The sequence below is a fragment of the Eutrigla gurnardus genome, assembly GCF_963514095.1.
Source record: "Eutrigla gurnardus genome assembly, chromosome: 11".
Classification (NCBI taxonomy): domain Eukaryota; kingdom Metazoa; phylum Chordata; class Actinopteri; order Perciformes; family Triglidae; genus Eutrigla; species Eutrigla gurnardus.
Genome location: NC_139925.1, coordinates 10,356,896 through 10,380,238, shown reverse-complemented (window position 1 = coordinate 10,380,238; position 23,343 = coordinate 10,356,896). Strand labels below are relative to the sequence as shown.

Here is a 23,343-nt window from a genome sequence, read left to right as displayed (position 1 = left end):
CATCCCAGTTGGCTGGCCTCCACAGATGCTGGACTGCTTGGGGCATGAACAAGTCGTGGTACTCTTTTGGAGCCTTTTATGCCTTTATTAGTGAGTGGACAGTAGAGAGCTCACAGGAAATGAGGGGGGGGAGGGGGGATGCAACAAAAGTCTGGCAGCCAGACTCAAAAAGTTGACCTTGTGATGACATAGTCTGCACCTTAAACCCATAGCAACACAAAAAATGCGAAAGGGTTAATAACTAAAGCAACTGTTCTCCAAATACAGTGAGTTGTGGCATGTGTACCACGTATACAAACACCAGCAACATTTAGCACTGGAAGTCTGCAGAAATCCTCTCATTGTTTGATAGCATTAACTTCCTCCGGATAAAAATATTGGCACACGCTTTGTTTTATGTGAAGGTGAGACAATGGGACTTGACCCGCCGGCCTGACCCTGCATTTTCAAATCTGAGGGCTCTTTCTTCAGAATGTTTAGTCTGCCGGTGGGGCTGATTATCAAGAAGTTCACCCACGTTAACCACAATTATATGAAATCCTGCACTCCGGCCCCTGATTTTCAATTAGCATACATATATCTGCCTCTTGCTGTGCATGGAGCAATTTCAAAGTAGTATCAGGTGTCCCCGAAGGGCCCGACGACCTTGACGTGATCACAGTGTATATTTTGAATATGATCATGTCAATGAACCACAATGCTGAGCCTAATGTTGGAGTCTCGACATACAAAGAACATCTGGTTCTGCTATAAGATTCTTGGCCTTGAGGGTGTTTTATGACTAAAACTCTCCCAGAAGGCTTCCCAGAATTCCTATGTATATAACTTTTGCATCAATAAAACCATCACATTTATTAGTCTTACATGTGTTTTAGAGGGTTTTCTTCGCCTCTTTGTTAGAGTTAGGATGGCACTGAGGAATTTAAATGCGACTCGTAACGGAGAGGGTCAGCGCTGCCTCATACGGTGGAGGTCAGAGGTCATTAGAGGGTCAGGTGTAGGCCATTTGTGCTGTAGCCTGTCTAAATGCTAGTCCAAAAAGGGAATTTAAGGGAAACAAGGCGGCACATTAATATTGTGTCTTTCACTGGACAGTCTACACGTATTTGCTTGCTTAAACCACCATTAATAAGCTAAGCTAAGCTAACTGCTGGATGCACAAGGTCATATTTACTCCAGTTAGCCTTTCCAGATTAAACAAAGAAACATATAGTCCCAAAATATGGAATATTCTTTTGAGAAGGACCCTTAAAGCGATACAGGTGAAACTCAGCCAAGGAAGCTGATGTAAATGTATTTTTCTTGGATCCAAAGTGTAATTCCATCACCACCATTGCTTGTTAAGCACTTTTTTTTCTCCTCTCCATGTCAGAGTTTATGTCTGAGTGAACATGTCCCGGCATCTATCCTGGTACTCTGTTATTACGGTTTCATTATTTCAGCACTCTGCCATCGCAGCCGAGATCAAAGGAGGATCGGGCTGGTCGGGTCTCTGCTGTATTGGCATTCAAGACGGTAAATGCACGCCTGAGCACTTCAGAGAACAAAATCAATGCACATCTTAAGTGAAACCGGCGGGAGCGACTCACTTCAGAGTCAGTCAGGGAGCCAGACGGACGTAATGATAGTGGTTTTGCCATAAAACATGATTACTTAAGTCTGGATTATAATTGAGTCATGTTGTTTTAATACGTCGAGGACGGAGAGGGAATCCAGCAGAGCACTTAGCTCTCGGAGCGTTTTAGAAGACATTTTACCAGAAGAGCGCAAGAGTGAAGATTTAGAGTTGAGCACCGTGTAAGGTGGTGAGTGATGTTTTACACAACAACACACACACACACACACACACACACACACACACACAATAGGCCCTGTGGACATGCTGGAGATCACAGCCGTGTGAGAGACGTCTCCAGCTGCACTTTGAGGTTGTGTGAGAAAGCAGGAGGCTCGGTTGGTTTCGTCTCCTCTTTCTTCTCCCTCTCTCTCCGTGCAACCGACTCTCATCAAACGCTGACCTCCGTAAAGCAACAACATTTGTCACTTGTAGCGCTCGTGTTCCCGCGTGGTGGATTTCTCACGGCATTGAGCGGTGGCTGCACAGACACAATAATACAGAGATACGAGGTTGTGTTGTTTCGAGGTTTTTTTAATGAAAAATAATTGTAGATTACAAGTGATTATCTACAGTAGTGCTTTCGGCTAAAACGTCAGTATGTTAACATCTTGATTTTAGCAGGGAAAATGTTTAAAAAAAGAAATATAAACCTCCTTAGAAGGTTGTTTAACATGTTCACTTTCTTAGCTTAGCATGTTAGCATGTGCCACCTTGGACTCTAGGAACTTGTGACGAGCATTTTTCAGTATTTCCTGTCGTTTTATAAAGAAAATTAATAATCAGTTACCAAAAATGGAAGCAGTCTCAAATTTGAAAATGAAATAAAATACAAATCAATAACTTATCTGCTTCATTTTGGCAACAACTTCTCTATTGCGATTGATATAGACTCTAGGAGTAATATCAGTATAAGATATTTTGCTTTTTAACACATAATAATACACTGTTTTTCATTCTGTTGTAATGCACCGGCTCTTTGGACCTATTTTCTAAATGCAACTTATATCAGAAGCCATCAGCTGATTGGCAGATTTCACCAACATCAAGGCTGAGTCCGGTCTGTGATGTGTCACCTGTCACCAAATTAACATCCAGGCGGCCACTATAACTGCATTAAAGCAGGATCTAAATGGCCGGAGCTTTGAACTGAAGAAGCAGAGCATGAACGCCTCCCTGGTGATGTGACATCAAAGACGTGTGGAGCTTCATTAGAGGAGGAAAAAAACACCTATTATTGTTATTGAGCCGTGAAGGGAACATGAAGTAAAACGGGCTCAGAGGTAGGAAGTGTACTTAAGTAGAATATTCAGGTATCTGTACTTAAATATCTTGTCACTCTTACATTTTCAAAACAGTCTTGTTACTTTCGTTTTAATGCATTTGAGGGGAATTACAGATTATTCATTTTCTTATTAATATGACGGGAGATTCAGTTAGCAATACAAAAAAACAGCCATTAGAACTGTCCTTCATTGGGATACTTTTTACTTTATACTTAGTTCAGAGCTTGTACTTTTTCCCCTTTCTTGAGTAACACAAGTATCTGTACTTCTACTTATAGTATAGAAAGTCTGTACTATTGACTTCTCTGCTGTTGTTCCGTGGGGATGTAAAGCATGCAGGAAATGCCTCGTGGTGACTTCCTGTCCTGCTTTACAGCTTTGAGAAAGGAAGAAGTTCAGGAAGCAGAGCTGGAGGAAGCAGAGATGTTGAACATCTTTAAAGTGACAGACTTTTCTCTCAGCAGTTGGTGGAGACCAAAACCAGAGCTGAAAGCAGAGCGACTCCTTCGACTTGGCAGCACGTTTCTGTAAAGAGCTTGTTCACCAGACAAATAATCGATTTTTGTCGAGATGATTTAGTTGCTAATAATCCTCTCATCAAAGGAATATTAAGTAATTCAGACAAGGCCTTTAAACAGATCAGAACATGTTGAGATAAATTAACTTTTATTCAAGACAGAGGAAGAAAAGCAGGAATACAAATTGGTTATTTGCCTGCTGACCCTGCAGTCTTTCCATATGTACTTCATACCAGCTGGCCTGAATGGAAATATTTCCTTAGTTTACCCCACACACACACACACACACACACACACACACACAGACACGGCAATACTCCATCTGTGTTTTGCAGCGCATCAAAGCCAGCTTTGCATTTTCACATTGTGCAAATGCTTGTTTTTCCATATAGCCAGCTTTTACTTGAAACGTTGGGTTCCCACTGTGTGATTATCTTATTGAGTGGCATACTTTTCTTCAGGGCAGCATGCAGTGGCAATTAGAGAAGATCTGCTTTTCCCCCCAAAGTGTAGATGCTAAGCCCGGATGAATGCTGCGCTTTGTGTTGCTATTGTCAACTGGTGAAACGGGACACTTCCTTCAAATCGATGTGAAGCCGCGTAAAGTTACATTAAACGGCCACCTGATTTCGCTTTTAAGTACGTATGCTGCACTTGAGGAGGATACTGTAGCAGTGGGATGTGGATGCTCTGCTGGTCCTAATGGTCTTGGGGGGTGGGGGTGGGGGGGGGGGGGGGGGGTGTCATTCCTGCGTTCCCACCTGGAGACGCCCCAGAGACACGCCGTCAAAAACAATCGAGGAACTTTCTCACACTGTAACGCAGTATTCCCAGGGAAAGACTTTTGAGAGGGGGATCGTTTCCTCAACAACTACACCACTTTGCTGCGCTGCTCCCGCTGAAGCCGGGATCCTGCAGCTCCAGCTGAACAGGGGCCCCCCTCTCTCTCGCTCAACTCCACCCCTGCAGGCTGCCGGGGAGACAGGCAACGCATCAATAGAGCCTCTCATGTATCAATTACCTGAAATATCAAACAGCACGTAAGAGGGCGGTTGACTTGTTTGTTTGACTTTGGTGGTCAGAAGATTTTTCTGGCAAAACTCAAGAGATGTGCAAATAGTGAGAGAAAGTGTATTTATCCCCCAGAGGATGTGTGAGGGAAGCTGGGTCGTTTGTCATCTTTGACTTATCTCTATCACAATTCATCAGACAGGAAATTCAACTCTATGCGGCACAATACAGTCAGACAATATAAAAGAGTGAAGGATAAATCTTGTACAGTTTCGGAGGTGAATGAAAGTTCAGCAGAGACAGAGCTTTGGTGCCGCTGTGATGATAAAGGACACAGTCAGTGTATTTCATTTGGAGTCGGAGATTAAATTCTTACTTTTTGGCACAAAATCAGCAATATACGTTTATAATACATCATTTTGTTTGGCCAGATTTGGGCTGAGACCTGCATTCGCGGCGTGTTGTGTCGCCATCACAGGCGGCATTGTGCAGAAACAATGCAAAGAGCTAACAAACACTGACTCCTGGCAGCATTTTGAAAAGACCGTTCCAACTCCCATTTAGGGAGTTTTCCCTTATCCGATGAGAGAGTCCCGGGACAGAGGATGTTGTATGCTGCACACAGATTGTAAAACCCTCTCACACAAAATTGTGCCATATAGATCAAATTGAAATGTGACTCTAAAGGTTGTGCGTGAGACAGAGGGGAGCGTCTTTTGTCATGATAACGACGACGACTGAACTTTAGTCGTGCACACGCGGGCGGAGGGTGTAAGTGGGAAAGAGTGATTTGCCAAAGAGCTGACGAGGGAATGGGGGAGAATTTAAACAAATGCCTATATGGAAACGTAGGAATCTGTTGAACTAACAATGAGACCAGTGTAACGTCATACTGCATCTACACATGCTGCACAACCGCACCCAACGACTTCAGAGGCCTGATTAACATGAAAAGCAAGGAGGGGGTGAAAATGGCAACGTGATCAGTTACTAAACCAAACCCTTTTTTTTTTTTTTTACTAACCCTGTCTGCTCCCACCCCTGGAAACTGCGACCAAGCATAGAAACAGCCTGATTGTCAGCAGACCGGCCTGTGAGTGCAGCAGCTCTTTGATACCAGGCTGGGAGGGGAGGGGGGGGCACAAAAGCCTTCTGTTGCAGCTTGGGAGTGGGGTTACCTGCTCTGCTCTCTGCGGCAGGGTCTAATTTCACATATCACATATATATGCATATGTGCATGCACATCCTTACTTTCTCACACACACACTCAGCTGCTGCAGGAGTTGGAGGCGTGAGGAGCGTGCATGTGCTTCCTCGGGGGACAAATGAGGTTTCCTCGTCAAGCATTCAGAGCACGACACCGGGACAAAAGCAGTCACATAACCAAAGTGCTGGGTGACGGATAGCCATTGTTCTGTAGGAAATTATAAAGACAAGCTGCTGGAAACGGACAGAGATGTTTCCTGCTAAGTCGGTTGTTTTCTTTTTTTTATGTGAACTAGGTCTCATTCTGGGTGGGAACAGATTTAGCAGTGAGAATCACAGCTGCAACACCTCCCTGAAACACTGGGGGGGAATTAAATGAAATGTGAACAACTCCACAGGGGTCAAAACGCTCAAGAATAACTACATACATGATCCGTTTAAAAGAAATGAAGACACAGATGTTTCATGTGACTGTTTTACTACGATATCAGAAATGTATGACAGAATTAAGTGGTTTAGCAATTAAAACCCCCTCTTATAACAGCGCGTGGAAGGAAAGCGTGTTTGCTTGTGAAGGGAGTGACGGGAGAGGAAACAAACGTAGCACTACAGCGACAGGAGGTCAGGAGAGTCCAGCGGCTAGGAGACATAAAAGAGGACATTTCAGGGAACAAAAGCTTCAAAGGTAAATGATCTCCAAGAGGCTGTGAAGCAGAACCCTCTGTGTTCCTCAGACAAACTCAATGACAACAACCATCACTCAGAACCCTCGTCCAAACCGTGTCTGGTCACACCCAGAAACCCCTTCTACTATTCCTGATGAATGGTGCGAAGGAACAAAACATGAATAAATCAATGTTACGTGCTCACACACCACTTTTTAAACTAAGAATGTGGCATCAGCTCCAGACAGCTGAAACTGTAATGAAAGGAGCACCTACGCTTCCAACAAGTGGATTAAGGAGAAGATAAAAGACGTCCGTCTTATTTGTTTGGACACAGGTGTAAGTCACAACATCGAATCAACAGGTAGGTAAAAAGCACACAATGTAGTGTTAAAATGGACCACTTTACTCTTGCACAAACATCCATTAGAGTACATTTTCATTATCAAAAATAAAAATGCCTGCATTAGAGCACATTGTGTCTCTTCTCCAGAACAACCCAGACCAATGCACACAAGTTCAGAGATGGATTTCAAAGTGTTCATGTCTTTGCAGGAAATATTCCTTCAGCTCAATGCATAGTCGAGCTCATCTTTTGGTTTCGTGTGTCTTTAGGAAAGCAAGAAAGAAGCTCGTCACGGGAAAACATCAAACAGTGCTCCAGTCTGGAGATGCAGACAGCAAAAAGGTCCAAGAAAAGGAGGAATCATGCATAGACGTGTGTTTGGGGAAAAAAGCAGATAAATCAGCAAAATAGAAGAACAACAAACTGAAAGCGTTTATTGATCAGAGTTGTGGTTAAACAGCGGATGTGGACACCTTACAAAGACATTCTGTCTGTACCACATGAACCCACTTTCCATCCAAAAATTAGTGTCTTTTAAATATAGTTGTTTTTAATGAATTCTCTTGCACATAAATAGCATCATTATTGCTCATTAGAAAAACAAAACATCTCAGAAAAGTACAACTCACACAAACTGGCATTTAAATCTCTAACAAAGCATTTCCTTTGCCATAAAGCGAAAGCAATGGCAAAAAAGAAAGAAAAAAAAAACGTTCGTAACGGAACTTAACTTACTTCAATCTGAAAATAAGTTTGTCAAAGCTTTGTCGTTCAAATCATTCTAGGTAAGAAAAGTAACTCCTCAGAAAAAAACAAACTATTGTACAAACAATCGAGGTCAAATTAACACTAAGTCATTAAGGAACTTATAGACGTACATGTGAGACAATAGGTCCAAATAAAACACTGCTAAATTATGCTTGTTAAGTGAATATTTACATTTTCTTAAGATAATCAGTATTAGTTTCATTTATTTTAAATATGTCACTCATTCATCTGCGCCGTTCGTTTGAGACGTCCGGATTTGATCACCAGTGACGTCGTCAGCAGACTCGTCTACTTCTGGAACCTGAGACAAAAAATAAAAGAAGAGCAATCAGTGAATACAGCTCCTTTCTAACATTTACCCGTTACGGTGATCTGATGGCAATGTAACTCATCACTCATGTGGGAAGAAAGACCCGGGTCACGTTTATGTAACTGCAGCAGTACAGGGTGAATTTATATATATATATATATATATATATATATATATATATATATATATATATATATATATATATATATAAATATATATTATATATTTATTGGGCTGCAGCTATCGCTAATTTTAGTTGTTCTATAAATTTGTAATATTTTTGAGTAAATGGAAAAAAAAATATGTTGCTTTATTAAGGAGCAATAGTAAATATACAAAATTAACTGTACAATTAACTGGCTTGCTTTACAGAAAAATCGTTTTTGTACTAATATTTGTACTAAAATATTATTACTAAAGCCATTTAGTGCATTTAAGTGCCTTCTGAGTTTCCATGTTAGGATTTTCCAAAATGCAAAAACAAAGCATATTATAAACATACCTATGAATATGATTTCAAATAACTTTCATGGGTTGCTACTATAAAGCTACTGTGGTGATGCGATCAAATTCAAAATATATATTTCTTAATATTCAGGCATCTTGCTCCCTGTACGTATGTATTGGCCGAGCCATCGCTCTGCACCGCTGCGTGAGTGAGGTGCTACATTTCATGAAAGCAGCTCCCACAAGTTCCTGTATTGAAGGATGTTGGGTTGACACTGCAGCCAGCTGCCACTTGTCTCACAAAACTGTAAATCAGAGTGCCCTCTGCTGGACACACTATGCAATGACACCTGTTTCATACAGCCTCAAGAACCTATTTCTATAGATTTTTTTTTTAAATCTAAGCTTTTATATCGCTGCAAATCGGACATAACATATGGCCGATACTGATATATCAACATCAGGGCAACATCAAGTGTGACTGGTTTTGTTTACTCCGGTCCAACCCTACTTCACTCACAGACGAAGCCAGCAATGTTACATATTCTACATCTGGAAAGGGCTTACGTACACATATCTCACAATAAAACTAAAACCGATAAACAGCCATCTGGTGCTTTAAAAAAAAAAAAAAAGACATTGCACCTTTTTCACCACTGCCAGCAGCTCTTTGAAGGTGGACATCAAGGTGTTGGAGGTCTTGTTAATCTGTTCGAGGTAGATGGTCTTCTGCTCGTCCGCAGTCTTCAGGTTCTCCTCAGTTTGGCTCAAAGTGTTTTTCACCTCCTCCAGCTCCTTGGACAAGGCTTTGTTGGCTTGCTCCACCTGAGCTTTAACCTTTGCATCTTCATCTGGAATGAGACACAGCAGAGTTAGATGGAGGATTAGAATGAAGGAAGGTCAATGACGAAACACAGTGGCAAATCATACTTTTCTACCAGTCAAACTTAATTTATATGTTATTTTGTTTTTTAAAATGTTCTACCTGAAAAGGAATCTGTTGAAATCAGAAAAATACACAATGTCTAATAAACATTTTTTTCAAGCTGCATAATAATAATAATCTTCGCAACCGAACATTAACTCATTTTGTCATTATTATAGTCAATATTTACATGTTGTTATAATATGTTTGTGAAGCTAGTCTGATAAACTGACTATGCCTATTATCAACAACACCAAAACATCCCCTTGATTCTGAACCCGGGATAAGGGTTTCTGGACTAACACTATAGATTATATAGTATGGAACACCTCCACAACAAGCCCTTAAATATTTTCTTAATATAAAATACTTTATATTAGGGTTGGACCGGAGCAAACATCAAACTGGTTTGATATTAAGTTGTACCAGATTCTACTACTAGGTGTCACTCTCGACTCAGCAGCTGAAGTGGAACATATGGAGACTGAGAGAATCAATGAAAGAGGGTAACAAGACCACATTCAGAAGGACGACTTACACGGTGTCTTGTCTATTCTTCAGCTCATGTCTTTCGTCAGCTTCAAATCCAAAATGTTGCCATATTGGCACATTTTTCTTTTTCTTTGAGACTAAATCTCCCAGAACTTGTCATCGCAAAAAACACTTCTAGTAAACAAACAATGTGCGTCTTCCGTCCTCCCCCCTCCACTCAAGTCAGTTTATTAACAAACGTGATATGTAAATCTCATTGTCATATTGCTTACTAATGAAATCCAACTTGGATTTAGTGCTATGACCCCGTCGCCAAAGATCTCTGGCTCATTTTTCAGAATGTGATATAACAGCAAATGCCGGTTCAACCGGTTTGCATTTGCGCATGGTAGTTGTTAGTAATGTACCAGTCCACATTTCAGAAATCAAAGGAGGAAGAATTCTGAATGATGTGAGACTGGGCTTTCTTATAGCAAAGCTCAAATTGAGCCAGATCATTGCCCAGATGGACTTCTGACACAGAGTGTAGCCTGCAACTCATGACACTATGGAGGCTTAAACGGTAAAATACAACTCAAATCATACCCATTTTGGTATCCTGCAACATGAGCTTCCGTTCTATCTCCTCTCTTGCTTTCTCACTCTTCTCCAGTTTCTGCATCATGCTGCCGATGTCGACCATGGCTCCGTTATACACGATCAAACTGCCAGACTCGCTGGTCTCAGACGTTGCACGAGCTTTTGGAGCAGGAAGTAGTCCTCGGTTACCTGACAGGAAGACAGAGTGTAATTTCATTAGCTGTATGGCAGCTGTAGCTTACTTTTATGACACTTTCAATGTCATTGTAGATTTAAAAATTGTGCTTAGTTGTATTTAAACAGTGATAGAACCACTCACCTATGAGGTTTTCTATCTGGACTTCGTTAAAAGAAGGAATGGGGTCATCCTTCCCCCTGTCTGTCAGTTTACGGTAGTGGCAAGACTCTCTGACCACCGGCTTGTTCAACAGCTTCTTAATCTGGAAACAGACATTCCAGGCAGGCAATGAATAAGACATCAGGAATGCAGATTCAGAAACAAACCGTGACGATGACGAGGGTTGTGTCTGTTTACCTGAGCACGGGAAAGGTGTAGTCCGAGTGTATATAAAATCTCCTCCAGGTCTCTCTCCAGCAAATAGCCACAATGGCTCTGGTCAAAGTAGACAAACGCCATCAGCAGCTCCCTGTTGTGTGTGACCATCAGCTTCTTCTCCTGGTGTAACAACAACGACCACATGTACATCAACAAGCATGACTATACTACATTAATGTCTTATTATGCCGACAACAAGGCACTAATCTGGTCAGTTAACCGTTATCAGTAGGGGTGTAACGGTACATGTATTTGTATTGAACCGTTTCGGTACGGGGTGCTCGGTTCGGAACGGAGGCGTACCGAACGAGTTTCCATACGGACATATTAAGTAGAGGACCGCATGTGTGGAGCGTGCTGCAGCCGCACATGCGCAGTTGCGCACACCGCGACAAAATAAACAGCAGTAGTAGCGGACGTCATGGCTAATGCCGCTAGCGTTGGCAACACGCCAGAGTTGGAGGACCCTCCCGCGACATTAAGGTCTCCCGTTTGGGAACACTTCGGCAAAGCGGTTTGCCGACATTGTTCATGTGAGGTCAGGTATGTTTCTGGCAACACGTCAAACCTGTTGACGCATTTGAAACGGCACCACCCCCACGTGAACATCGCTACAACGAGGAGAAAGACGAGCGTAACGTTCAAACACAGCTCCCCACCGCATTTAAACCGCCTCTCCCTGCCCTGTTCAATTTTGCACATCAGATGGAGAAAAGATTTGTTTTTAAAAAAACAGTCTGAGCCTTATTCATGTTATTTAATCCGAGCAACAACTTGAAACTATTTAGTGTTGCAACTGTTCAATTTTGCACATCAGATGGAGAAAATATATTTTTTTAAAGAAACAGTCCGTTATTTTTATTTATTTTTATTTTTTAAATAAATATTTTAAATACTTGTATTTATATTTTTGAGCAGCATTCTAGCTCCAGTGCATGTTCCTACTGTTAAAAGCACAAAAGTAATAAACAACTAGCACATTTATATTTTGCATTTTGTTTTCTTACTGTACCGAAAATGAACCGAACCGTGACCTCAAAACCGAGGTACGTACCGAACCGAGATTTTTGTGTACCGTTACACCCCTAGTTATCAGGGTTGGATATCGGTCAGAAAAGAAAATTAGCTTCCTATGCAACAATAACCAACCAACCTTGTCTTTTGAAGACCTCTCTTTTGAAGACTTGCGGTCATCCTTGCGGTCTTTCCTGTCTCTGTCGTTGGAGTCTTCATCATCCTTGTCTAAAGAATATCAACAGAAATAACAAGTTGGAAAGCGGAACAAGTGGCAATACATCTTTAAATGTATTATTACTTTGTGTTTAATCAGTGTGAACACAAGAAACATTTAAATATCCAAAAAAAAGAAAACAATGTTTTCCCCCTCAGGCCTCAGAAATAGTGGAAGTGTTATCCATCACAGGTTCAGCGTGGTGCATGATTTCTCATCAATGGCCAAATGATATTTTGGGAAATTAAAAATAAATAAATAAGAGTTTTGAAGTAGAAATATTATGTACTACCATCATCATCGTCATCCTCTGCATCTTCAGCTTCCATGGGGTCATATTCTTCAGCATTGGCCGTGCTGCCATCGTCTTCATTCTCCTCTTCATCTCGAGACGGCTCCTTTTTCACAACCTTTTCATCGCACTAAAAACACAAGTCACACAACCGCATGAAAACACATGTCACATCCGGAAGGAAACGATTGAGAAGACCAGATAAGTTTGAGAGGCTTGCCTTCTTCTTCTCCTCCTCATCCTCTTTTGTCTTCTTTACTACTGGTTCCTCAGTCTCCTCCTCTTTTTCCTTCTTTATTTCACGCTTTTCCATCTCCTTCTTGGCCTTCTTCTCCTTTTCTTTCTTGTCATCTTTGTTTGGAAAAGCAGCCATAACTTTATATATGCGGTAGCCAAAATCTCTCTGGAGCATCTCGTTAAACAGCTCAGCGAATAAGGAAACCTGGGCAGGAAAAGAGGGCAGTTAATGACCAACGTGAACGGATAAAAACGTCATATTCGGGTGTTTTTTATACATCAATGTACACATGTGGACTGGAGACTTCTTTAATGTTTAACAAAGCATAAAACTGTAAGAAGTAATTCTCACCTCAAAAGAGTGCTCCTTGTTGTCTTCCAGTCTGTAGTCTAAGAGCACACTCAGGGACATGACACTGCAGTCAAATTTGCCGTTCTTGGCTGCCCAGTTGGGGTGTACAATGATGGTGGGCTCATCGGGGAGGATGTAGCGCCTTTCTCTCCGCTGGCGCTCAAGCTCCTCCTGCCTCCTCTTTTCCTCCTCCTAACAGAAAGATGCCGTTACCCCATCAGACATTATTTAAGATAAAACCTCATCAGGAATGAATAAATATAGAAAAGACAAGGCTGACGACACAAATGTAAATTTAGCTGTTTTGTTCAATAAACGGAGACATCAACAATCACTTAAAATCAATACAATTCTCTGTACCTCTCGGTCTTCCTCAGTGCGAGTTGGCTCCTCTTCCTCAGCAACTTTGGTCTCTGGTTTATCGGGCTCCTTGGACTCCTCCACCTGCTCCTCCACCTTCAGCTGCTTGGTCAGACGGGCGATCAGCTGGGATTTTAACCCTTTAGAGCTTAGAGAGCGACAATCGAGCTCTTTGCGCAGGTCATTCACCTAGAGGGGGTGAAATCAGAGATATGAACATATAACCTCAGGAATAAAGTCATCTAAACATTTCTCCACAATATACAAGAATTAACATTTTAGGTCGTCGCTAGCTTTCTCCTCGATTCTTACCTTCATTGATTTCGGGTCAAGTTTCGCCCAGTGAGTGGGAATACTGACGTCCTTTGATTCGTCGTCATCCTTCTCCTCTTCCTCCTTGATAGGAAATCATTAAGATAGAGACAGGCAGAGAGAAAGAAAGAGGTGTGAAAAGCAAACCGTCAGTACATTGCTCGTGGCCTGAGTGAACTTTAAAGTTGATCCGTGCAAGAAGCAAGGTCACATCTGTCTTTCACTGTCTCGTCCTAGTGAGCTCTCGACTGTGTTTAAGTCCTCTGCTACTGAAGCGTACACAGGGAAGCTCTCTAGCTCTTATAAAAACCAACAGAAATGCCCCCCAGCTGCCAATCAATCAATCTGTGGAACACAAAAAAGGTAAAAATCAATGAGAGGCGTGTCCAAAAGGAGTGTAGGTACATCGGGTGAACTGAAGCTGGCCTCCAAACGGAGTGAGGATAGGGTGGCCCTACCATGGTCTATGACTGGGGTAGTGGGTATAGTCATTTATGGGTTTTAAAACACCTACGTCAGATAGGAGCCACCTGTCCAACCAACTGCCCTGGAAAAACCATCTATATATAGTCCAAATGAGAATGTAAAATCCAACAAGAACAGACAACAAACAGGACTTTGGGGAGGTTCGCTTTTCCAAGTCAGACAATATCAAATTGATGTGGAAAATCATATACACATTTCTACAAGACACACATACACACAACTGACTCCACAGATTCCAGCGTCCAGAAACATTTCAGATCCCAGTGTCACAAAATCCCCACTGGTTAAAATTTGAGGAACTGTTAAAAGACCACTGCTAAACCAATTTGCAAGCACCCACATTTAAAGCAGGTTAAGCAAGGTTAAAATAAGGCTTTAAAATAATGCACAAGAAAAATTAAAAACAAGGATTAGCATGGATGATTATACCCAGATTAGCACCCAAATTATGAGGTGTTTGAGGGGCTGGAAGCCGTTTTATCAGTTGTGATCCAGGCCTACACAAGACAACCTAGTCTCACTGCTTCCACTGTATGTGTCTGCTGGATGTGAGGGAAGGTGGGTGTGCTGATGGAGGGATGGAGGAGTTGGAGCAGAGGAGAAGGTGGAGGAGTAAACAGAAGACGCCTAGGTGAGGTTTGGTGGAACAATATTCTGCCTGTGTTTGGTGTCTGTCTGCGTGAATGAATGGTGAGGTGTGCGCTGTGTCTGATGTGTATCTGGAGTTTAGTTTTTGTAATTCCTGTGCCTTCCTGTGAGAAGCGGAAATGAGAAGAGAGGGATTAGCGGTTCAGTGCCTGTTCTCCATCCGCCTCCTTTCGCTCGGCCGACAGCTTCTCAGCCAGCTGCTCCCGAAGTCGCCGTGACAGCACCTCCCACTCTGAGCGGGTAGGAAGACAATGCCAAACATCCGGAAGAAACAAAACCACTGTCTCCACATGAGCAGGGACTGTCCGCCCCTTGTGTGTCTCCTCCGGCCGATGATAGCGAATCTCTGCAAAACGATACCTGTCGCAAAGGAAGAAGGTGCATTGGAAAGAAACATTCTGGTCAGGGCACAGTATAAAAGGCAAGCCTTGCTAAGGCGAGCCTTCTACAGCTATTCCCTCCCATGAGCTCACTGAATGATACATATCAATACAGTGACTTCTCCCAACACAACACAACAGTATAGACGAATGGACCCAGTCTGCGGCTCTCCAACTGATGTCACAGGTTACTGCAGCAATTTCGAGAAAGTTGACAGACAATCGCATAAGATATATCACATCCCCAAATTCATCCCCATCATAGCTTCAGCCAATTATGGATGAGTGCTCTGCATTTAACCCAGGATACACTTAACGCACTATATTAGGGTTGTGCGAAGAGAGACAGAATCAAAAGGACAGTGAAAGCCAGTTAAATATGTAAGATATTTAACAGGGAGAATAGAAAAATAAATGATAAAAACAAGATAATGGCAGTGTCTTCTGGTCCAGGCTACTGCTTCCAGCCACAGTCCATGCGTTTGGTTTTTCATCACAATGAAATACGAATATACTGTATGTGTATAGAGTGTGACAGAAAAGAGAGAGCCAAGACGACAACACACAAAAAGGCCAAAAAGAACATAATAAATAATAATGGTAAATAATGGGTAGCAAATTAACAATACAATAATCATTAATATCAAAACGGAAACAAAAAAAGATCATCAACATGTCCAGGATGAATTTTGTTTAGAAGTAGTATGCAGCATGTCATAGTTACTTTATTTTTAGTACCAGGAGTTATTAGGTTAAAAAAAAACACAATCAATGAGAAAAATAAATATTGATGAGAGTAACAGCTCTTACCACTGAGTGCACAGACTAAGATCTATGCCTGTGAGTGCCTTGCAACAGCGTATGGCTGTCTTTATAAGGACAGCGGGATCCTTCTCTGGGTCAGCTCCATCCAGAGAGGGAGACCAGTGACCACCAATGGCCATGGCCTCATCTTTACCTCTCATTCCCACCAAAAACTAAAAGGAGAAAGACAGACGTGTACAAAGGAGAGCCACAGAATACACAGGTTAGATGGAAATAACAACAATATGGATGAGGGGGGGAGGGTGGAAAGAGCAAAAAATAAAAGAATAGATGGAGAGAAAGGCAAAAAATAAATCAGCAGCATATCCAGATAATCCTACCTCTGTGGATCCACAACCAATTACGAAAAAAAGACAGTCAGTTGGGACTCTTCCACATTGTGAATACTAGCAATAATAGCAATGCGATGTCTGTTCATGTGCATGGCAGAAGCATGGGAAATGTGTGAGGTACCTTGATGAGTCGAGCAGGATGTTGGAAGGAGTCTTTGACTTCTTGGGAGTCCTCTGCCAGAGCACAGGACTTGTGATAGAGCTCCTCTATACTCGGATTAGCCAGGAGCATCACCTGAACCATAGAGACCACATTACAGTTATAAAATAATAATATTTTGACGGCATTTAGTGTCCACAAATATTCCACCCATTCGGTGGGTTGGTTACACGGTATTGTATCAGAGTTGAACAAAGTCACTGCTAATGGATGCGTTGCTGTTGTTGACCTAGAACTCGCAGACAGGTCTTTGAGCTCTGGTGTTTCATCGCCATAGTGAGACTGAAATGTGGTTCTGCATTAAGTGCCTCGATCTACATTCCATGTATTCTGTGTGCAGCTTTGTGCAAGAACTGTGACCCCCTGTATCATGATGATTGGTCCACTGCATCTTACTGAATATGAAAGACACACTGGTGCCATGTATTTGTCATTGGTAGTCATACCTTAGCACTGTAGGTGTGGTTGGCATCAGGAGGGTCCAGCACAGCTGTATTCTTGACTAGAGGATCCACCTCTTTGTGTAAGATGTGGAAGTTACAGGCGTTACTAAGCTGGAAGGGTCTTGTGAGAGGGAAGGCGTCCACCCAGGTGAAGACGGCATTAAAGAAGTCGCTAGGAATGTAGAGGCTCTGATAACGTCTTCTCAGCTCCATCATGTCACAACTGGAGCTGAAGAACCCACGGAGAACAGGGACACTGGTAAATGTTTTTTTACATTACATTGCCTTGTACCATTGACATAATTTTCCTCAGAGTAGATCGTATTTAGTGTCTCTGAGTGTGCCTGCACATGAGTTTTTGATCGGGAATGCATAGAAAAATCCACAATGCCTGGAGCACACTGAACAATGCCTAGGTGCTAGCTCAAAAAAAATCTATAACACCATTGACATGCAGAAAAACACTTTGGTATTCCATTTGCAACTAAACTAACAGCATAAAACACTGAGAAGATTGTGCTCACCCGTCTAAGCTGAACTTGGAGAACTGGACGGTGTAGCGAGGAACCACCCTGCGAGGCCTTCGAGGCGAGCGGTCGCGTCTGGGAGAGCGGTCTCGGGAACGTTTGCGTGCGGGCGAGCGTTCTCTTGACCGCCTGCGCTCGCGGTCTCTGTCTCGACTAAAGAATTGATGAGTAAACACACTAAAATGAACAACTTATGCTGAATACATATTTTAACCACACGTATTTTATTATATAGGTGATTTCTATTGGCATCTCACCTGCGCTCCTCCTTAGTCCTGAGGATGAGCTCAGGGCCTCGATCATTGCGACTGGGGAAACGAGGCGGAGGCTCAATGCGTCGGACAGGCTGCGGCTGTGGCATCAGTCTCACAGGGGGCTGAAGCAAACCCCCGGAAAACACATCTAGACATGGGGAAATAATGTTGAGATACTTGTCTGACTGCTTTATATCCAACACAAGATAAATGCAATCTGACAATTATCTCACCTTTGGGTGGGGGCTGTGGCAGCAGTGGCTGAGGAGGGTTTTGGAGAAGAGGGGCCAGAGAGGCAGCTGATAGCTGGGCCTGCAGGAGGGAAGGAGGGGGAGCCTGGGTCGGAACACTGAATGTGGTTGGGGGAGGTAGCGACTGCATCATATTGGGGGGTGTCTTCATCATGTTTGGAGGTTGGGGCTGGCTCTTGAAAATAGGGGAAAAGAAAGAAAAAAAGGAGAAGTCAGCATATGTTCAAAAGCAGACCTGAAACAATCTTCAGTAACCACGGCAATGACTTAACAAATGAGATGAAATGTACAAAATCTTCAGTTGCTGCTTGAAAGAAAGAAGCTGGGAAAAGGTCTGAACGTCTGCTTGAATGAAAGAATTGTAGAAATCGTATTAATCTCTTAGGAGGTGCCCAGATAGGCTTTTCTAATCAAGAGTACCAGGTAGTCGTATTCAATATCCTACATGCAGTGAGCAGAGACGGTCCGCATCTTGCTCAGCACTTTCAAAAGGAAAAGATGGTGCTGAGATCAAATATGGCACTCTGGCTGAAGTACAGTCACATGAACCAAAAGGCTAAACTACAAATATCATTATGACAATAACGTATTTCTCACCGCTTCTTAAGGCACTGATTCAATTGGTGAGGTAATGAAATGATCATTTAAAATGTTTTTTTTTCTGTGATCTGCAATGTCCCCTGTAGAGAGATTTACTGATTTGAATATTAAAATGCCCCAAGCGAAAACACCTCTGAAACAAATGGTATAATTATAGAATCTGGATTTTGAATTACTATTCTATCATATAAAGCACATTCAAAAATGTAAAATGAAGCAATAGTAAAAAAATTAGTCTCTGTGAGGCAAATTAATGTTTCTTAGAATAAAGAAATGTACTGTCAAAACAAAACTGTGGTTCTATCCATTTGTCAATGACGGCAAACTAAAAGAAGAAGCAAAAACTGCAGTAAGAATATATGCAACTATGGTTATAGTTCGAAATGAACAGGTTACACAAGAAAGCCAGGAAACAAAGACAAAAAGTCAAAGAAAGAAACTGAGTAGGGAGAAGGACCAACACATTGTGATTCAGGACTAGGGGGTTACATTTTGTCTGTTGTCCAAAGTGGAGTGCATGTCTGAGTAGCGCAGCTGCATCCCTGGATCAGGGTAAAGGCTGCCGAGCTGTGGGGAAGCTTGAGGTAAAGGCTGCTGCTGATGCTAGGAGGAATTGAGAACACAACAGTCAATTAAAGAAAGAGGTACAGATATCACATCGGAAAAAACAACAACACTGTACATTGTACTCCTCACACTTAGCCAGAAGAATTGTCCAGGATTAAAAATGAACCTGTGGATCTCACTTTGAGATGATTAAAACAGATATGTAGTCATTTTCACCATTTAGCTTCCATCACAGAGGTAAATCAGCAAGTGGTCCAATGTTTACTTTGTTCATTAAAGCCAAAGCCTGGAAATGACTTAAAGAAATGGACAAATACAAAGTAAAAATCTATAACAGGTTTAAAAAAAATGGTTTCCCATCTTTGAAGGACCAGTTTTATTTGGAACCTTCATTCACATTTTGATGAACTCGTCATTGGGACTCCTTTACAAATATGAAAATAACTATCATGCAAATACTATTACATGTTAATTAATGAAACAAAAAAAATATGCATCTGTACATTTGTGTAGCAGACAAGGCAATTTCATAGTCATGAGCAAATGTAGTGGAAACACTGATATTGCGCTGATTGTGTTTATTATACCAAAAATCTAAACGTAAATATAAGTTCAAGGAGAAACCCCTAGTTGGCCTTAATGCAATCAACAATGTTATCCTCCTCCTTCCTGGGTTTTCTCACCGACTGGTTTGCTAGCTGAGGTAAGGTCTGGATGCGCTGAGCGTTCCACTTGAAGGGCATGTTTGGGTTGTACACAGCTTCCACTAGGACCCTGTCACCCACCTGAGGAGTCTTCCCCTTCACAGCACTGAAAACCAACACAAAAAAACAACCAGTCAGTCATCTCTATATGTCAAATCACATCGGATTTAGAAAAAGGCATGTGTATGTACAAAAAAAATTATTTAAAAAAGTGCCAATGTAATCAACTATAGCTAATGACACTGAGGGAATTTCATTTACCCTGCCACCAACACTAAATATAATCCAAGAGATACTCTACTTTCTTTTTTTTTTTTTACCTTAGCTGGAAGAAAACATCTTCATCTACAAAGCCAAACGTGTCGTGTAGCTTGTTGACGACTCCAGTGAAGACTCGCTGCTTCTGTGGCTGCGTCTGCTGTTGATGGCTTGAACGTGGTGTTGGGTAGGACACAGTAATCTGGGCTGTCTGCTGGGGGTTCGACAAGCTTAGGCTCGTGGGCAACGCGACAGGGGGCTGAGGTAAAAGAAAGATCAACAAAACTGCTACTATGAATACACTAGCATGTAATCAATACATTCTGTGGCCACTCAAATGCTGCAAGAATGCAAAAGGAGACAATTTGATAGCAAATCAAAATGAGACTTTTTCATAAACAAACTAAGCAAAGTTGTGAAGAAATCGGGAAAATAACCACCAGGAATCAAAAAGGCAAAGTGCTTTCATCTGACCAGTTATGGAAATGTTTAAAACGCTAATATAAAAACAGTTAGGACTGTTATTGGCATGTATGTCTTTAAGGTTTATTCTTTTACAAAACACATGCTGGGATAGGCTCCATCCCCGTGTGACCCTGAACATGATATAGATGTAGAAATGGATATGCACAGAAAGAAATAAAAAGATATATGTATGAGATATTTGACCAAATGAGTTATTCAACCCCAATCACAAGCCTGGACTACCACTTTTGAAATGATATACATACACATGCATTTGCACACTTTACCTGAGATAACAGTGCCTGTTGGGGCTGTGGAAGCTGTTAAGAAAGAAGAAAAAAATACCAAGAGTGAACATTTTGATCACTAGAAATTGCAGATTTATCCACGTTGCTTGCTTTTATGTTCACTAATTAATTCTGCTAGCAGAAACAAGATATATTCAGTGCCGTGTATACACACACTGCCACTTGAGCAGTTGTATCAAATTACCCAGGACGTTCACTTGATCTGCCTCAAGTGAAAATGTGGCAAGTAATATGAGGCACTAATGCATAAGGACAATTATATTTAGATGTTTTTCAGGGTTAGTATGAGCAGAGGACTTTCCAAAATAAAGTGCGACACAAAGCAAAATGAGCATATATTTCACCTGATGAGGTACATTGTACAGTTGCTGTTGAGGGGGTTGCTGCTGTTGTTGTTGTTGCTGCTGCTGCTGTTGCTGCTGCTGTTGTTGTTGTTGTTGTTGCTGCTGCTGCTGTTGTTGCTGTTGTTGTTGTTGCTGATACTGCTGGAGGGCTGAATTTAGCTGAGACTAAATATATTACAAAGAACATGGTAGAGATAGTGGTTGGTTACAGTGTTAGAAGTGACTACGACAAGACGCATAGATTCCTGAGTGTGCCTAGGACTCCCCGACTGTGACTGACCTGCTGTAGCGCTGCTGCGGCAGCTGCTGCAGCTTGTTGCTGCAAGGCAGCAGTTTGCTGAGACAGCTGATAATTTGCAGCAGACTGGTTGCTGAGAGAGGCTGCAGCCAAGGCCGACTGTTGAGAGTAAACAGAGGGGGATGCTCCCAGAAGAGATGGCTGCTGCACACCAAGAGCTGCACAGAGGGACAATAAGGTGTGAATACGAACAATAAAATGGAAATATTGGTGTAGAATAGGATAGGGCAGATGACGTGATGGCAAAACTTGAAGTCTGTTAAAGTCCATATAACCAAAAGAGCACAGTAATGTTTGTTTAACCGTCAGAGTGGTAATAAAACTGCGCAGGCCCTGTGGTTTGCTATACTCACAGTGCAGGCTATTGAGGTCAAGAGACTGTCCTGAGTGGCCCGGCTGGGACACCGCTGTGGCAGCAAATTGAGTCGCCCACGGCGGGTTCTTCTGTCCCCCGAATTGGGCCATGACCGACTCACTTTACAGGCAGTCTCTGTTCACCAGGCCAATGCTTGTCACTAAAAAGAAAAGAAAAAACAGATGTATAACATAAAATTAGGTATATTATTAGGAAGACAAACAGATCACATGGTTAAAGGATTTTCAATAAATTTGTGTGCACTAAAATGTAACTCAAACCTTGAAATACGTAAGAGGTATCAAATATGACTCAATGTTTGGTTTTACAACAAACGTGTACTGTATCCCCACATATCAGTGCAAAACTATATTAATCCAAAACAGCTCATCTGGATTAGTTGAAAACAACTTGATGGGAAGAAGGACAAATGGGATCGCGATGTAATCCTTGAGTATACAATATGGAAACCGCTGTTAATAATGACTGGACACAAGCCACAACCTTTAACTTTAGCCCCTATGGTTGTTTTACATATTTATATAATGTATAACACGAGTGACTTTGGGGGATCAACGTAGTCCTTCGAGAGATAAAAAACACAACCGTAAGCACGAACCAAAGAAACAATTTACCCTTGATATCTGCAGTGCTCCGCAGATTAGCAACTGCTTACACAGCAACCTCGAGAGGCTTAACGGCCGCCTGGCTAACGTTAGCCACTTTAACTGACAGTAGGCTAGCGCAGGCAGCTAACGTAAGCTAGCTAGCAGTGTACGTCTTATAGCAAACCAAGCTAATGCTATAACTGTTCTTGCTAGCAACTGCTACATAACACATATTTAGCGTAGGTAGTGCGATTTCATTATGGCGTGGTTAACATTGTGGCATTCAAAAGCAGCACGGTCACCGTGAAACAGATATAACGCTACTAGATACACATAGCTAGCTAGCGCTTAGCATTTGGATGTCGTTAGCTTTGTTGCCAGATTAGCCTCGTGCACGATTTGTTATCGAAAACGAGGCCCGAATGAACGTTAGCTGTGTCTGTCGGCTGGCAGTAAACGATCAAAGTTTTAAAACAATAAAAACACACATTTACTGAGTGACGAAAATCTATTGCAGCCGGCTAATAATTGCATATTAAATGGTCACGATAACTAACGTTGTAAAGATTTTGATTGCGATATTGTCAACAGTGCTCGCTTACCGCTGTGCTGCGCCGGCCGATGAAGACAAGAACTGCGCATGCGCAGCTGGAGAAACCGACTGCTCTCGGGTGTGGGTATTTAATGAATAGAGTGGTTGATCTGTTACGGCAAATACGTCGTTTCTGTCCATATATGCATGTACCCTCAGAGCATGAGAAACAAAGATGATCATTAAGAATAAACTCTCAATTCACCTTCCCGTAACAACAGTATGTGAGTAGTTATTCCTTGACCCCTCCCCCCCTTACAAAATAACAGGGGTCATGACAGGAAGAATAACCCTAATGAAAAAAGAGATTCAACAAAGATTTGCTTTCAAACTGAACTTTGTTTGATAAAGTGATACAGTAAATCTGAAGAATGGTGCACAATGCAAATACAAAGCATACAGGTCCTATAGGCAGCAAACCTACTTCCAC

At 42.0% G+C, this 23,343-nt stretch overlaps 2 protein-coding genes across 2 annotated transcripts in view; one reads left to right on the top strand and one right to left on the bottom strand.

Annotated features, from left to right (window-relative positions):
• The window catches only part of sfxn3 (sideroflexin 3), a 234,876-nt gene that overhangs the window by 90,918 nt on the left and 120,615 nt on the right, over positions 1-23,343 (top strand). The gene's annotated exons all lie outside the window — the stretch shown is intronic.
• On the bottom strand, positions 7,056-22,961 carry ccar1 (cell division cycle and apoptosis regulator 1). Its single transcript, XM_084021220.1, has 26 exons — positions 22,924-22,961; positions 21,712-21,873; positions 21,341-21,516; positions 21,061-21,225; positions 20,696-20,728; positions 20,006-20,202; positions 19,665-19,791; positions 18,904-19,017; positions 17,797-17,989; positions 17,567-17,711; positions 17,307-17,462; positions 16,786-17,011; positions 16,301-16,414; positions 15,833-15,999; positions 14,792-15,002; positions 13,509-13,592; positions 13,197-13,385; positions 12,837-13,028; positions 12,468-12,689; positions 12,248-12,377; positions 11,878-11,966; positions 10,704-10,844; positions 10,488-10,608; positions 10,175-10,357; positions 8,818-9,023; positions 7,056-7,716 (listed from the first exon to the last, which is right to left on the bottom strand). Exons 2-26 carry the CDS (start codon positions 21,821-21,823, stop codon positions 7,636-7,638), a joined length of 3,774 nt encoding a protein of 1,257 aa, XP_083877346.1. The 5' UTR covers positions 21,824-21,873; positions 22,924-22,961; the 3' UTR covers positions 7,056-7,635.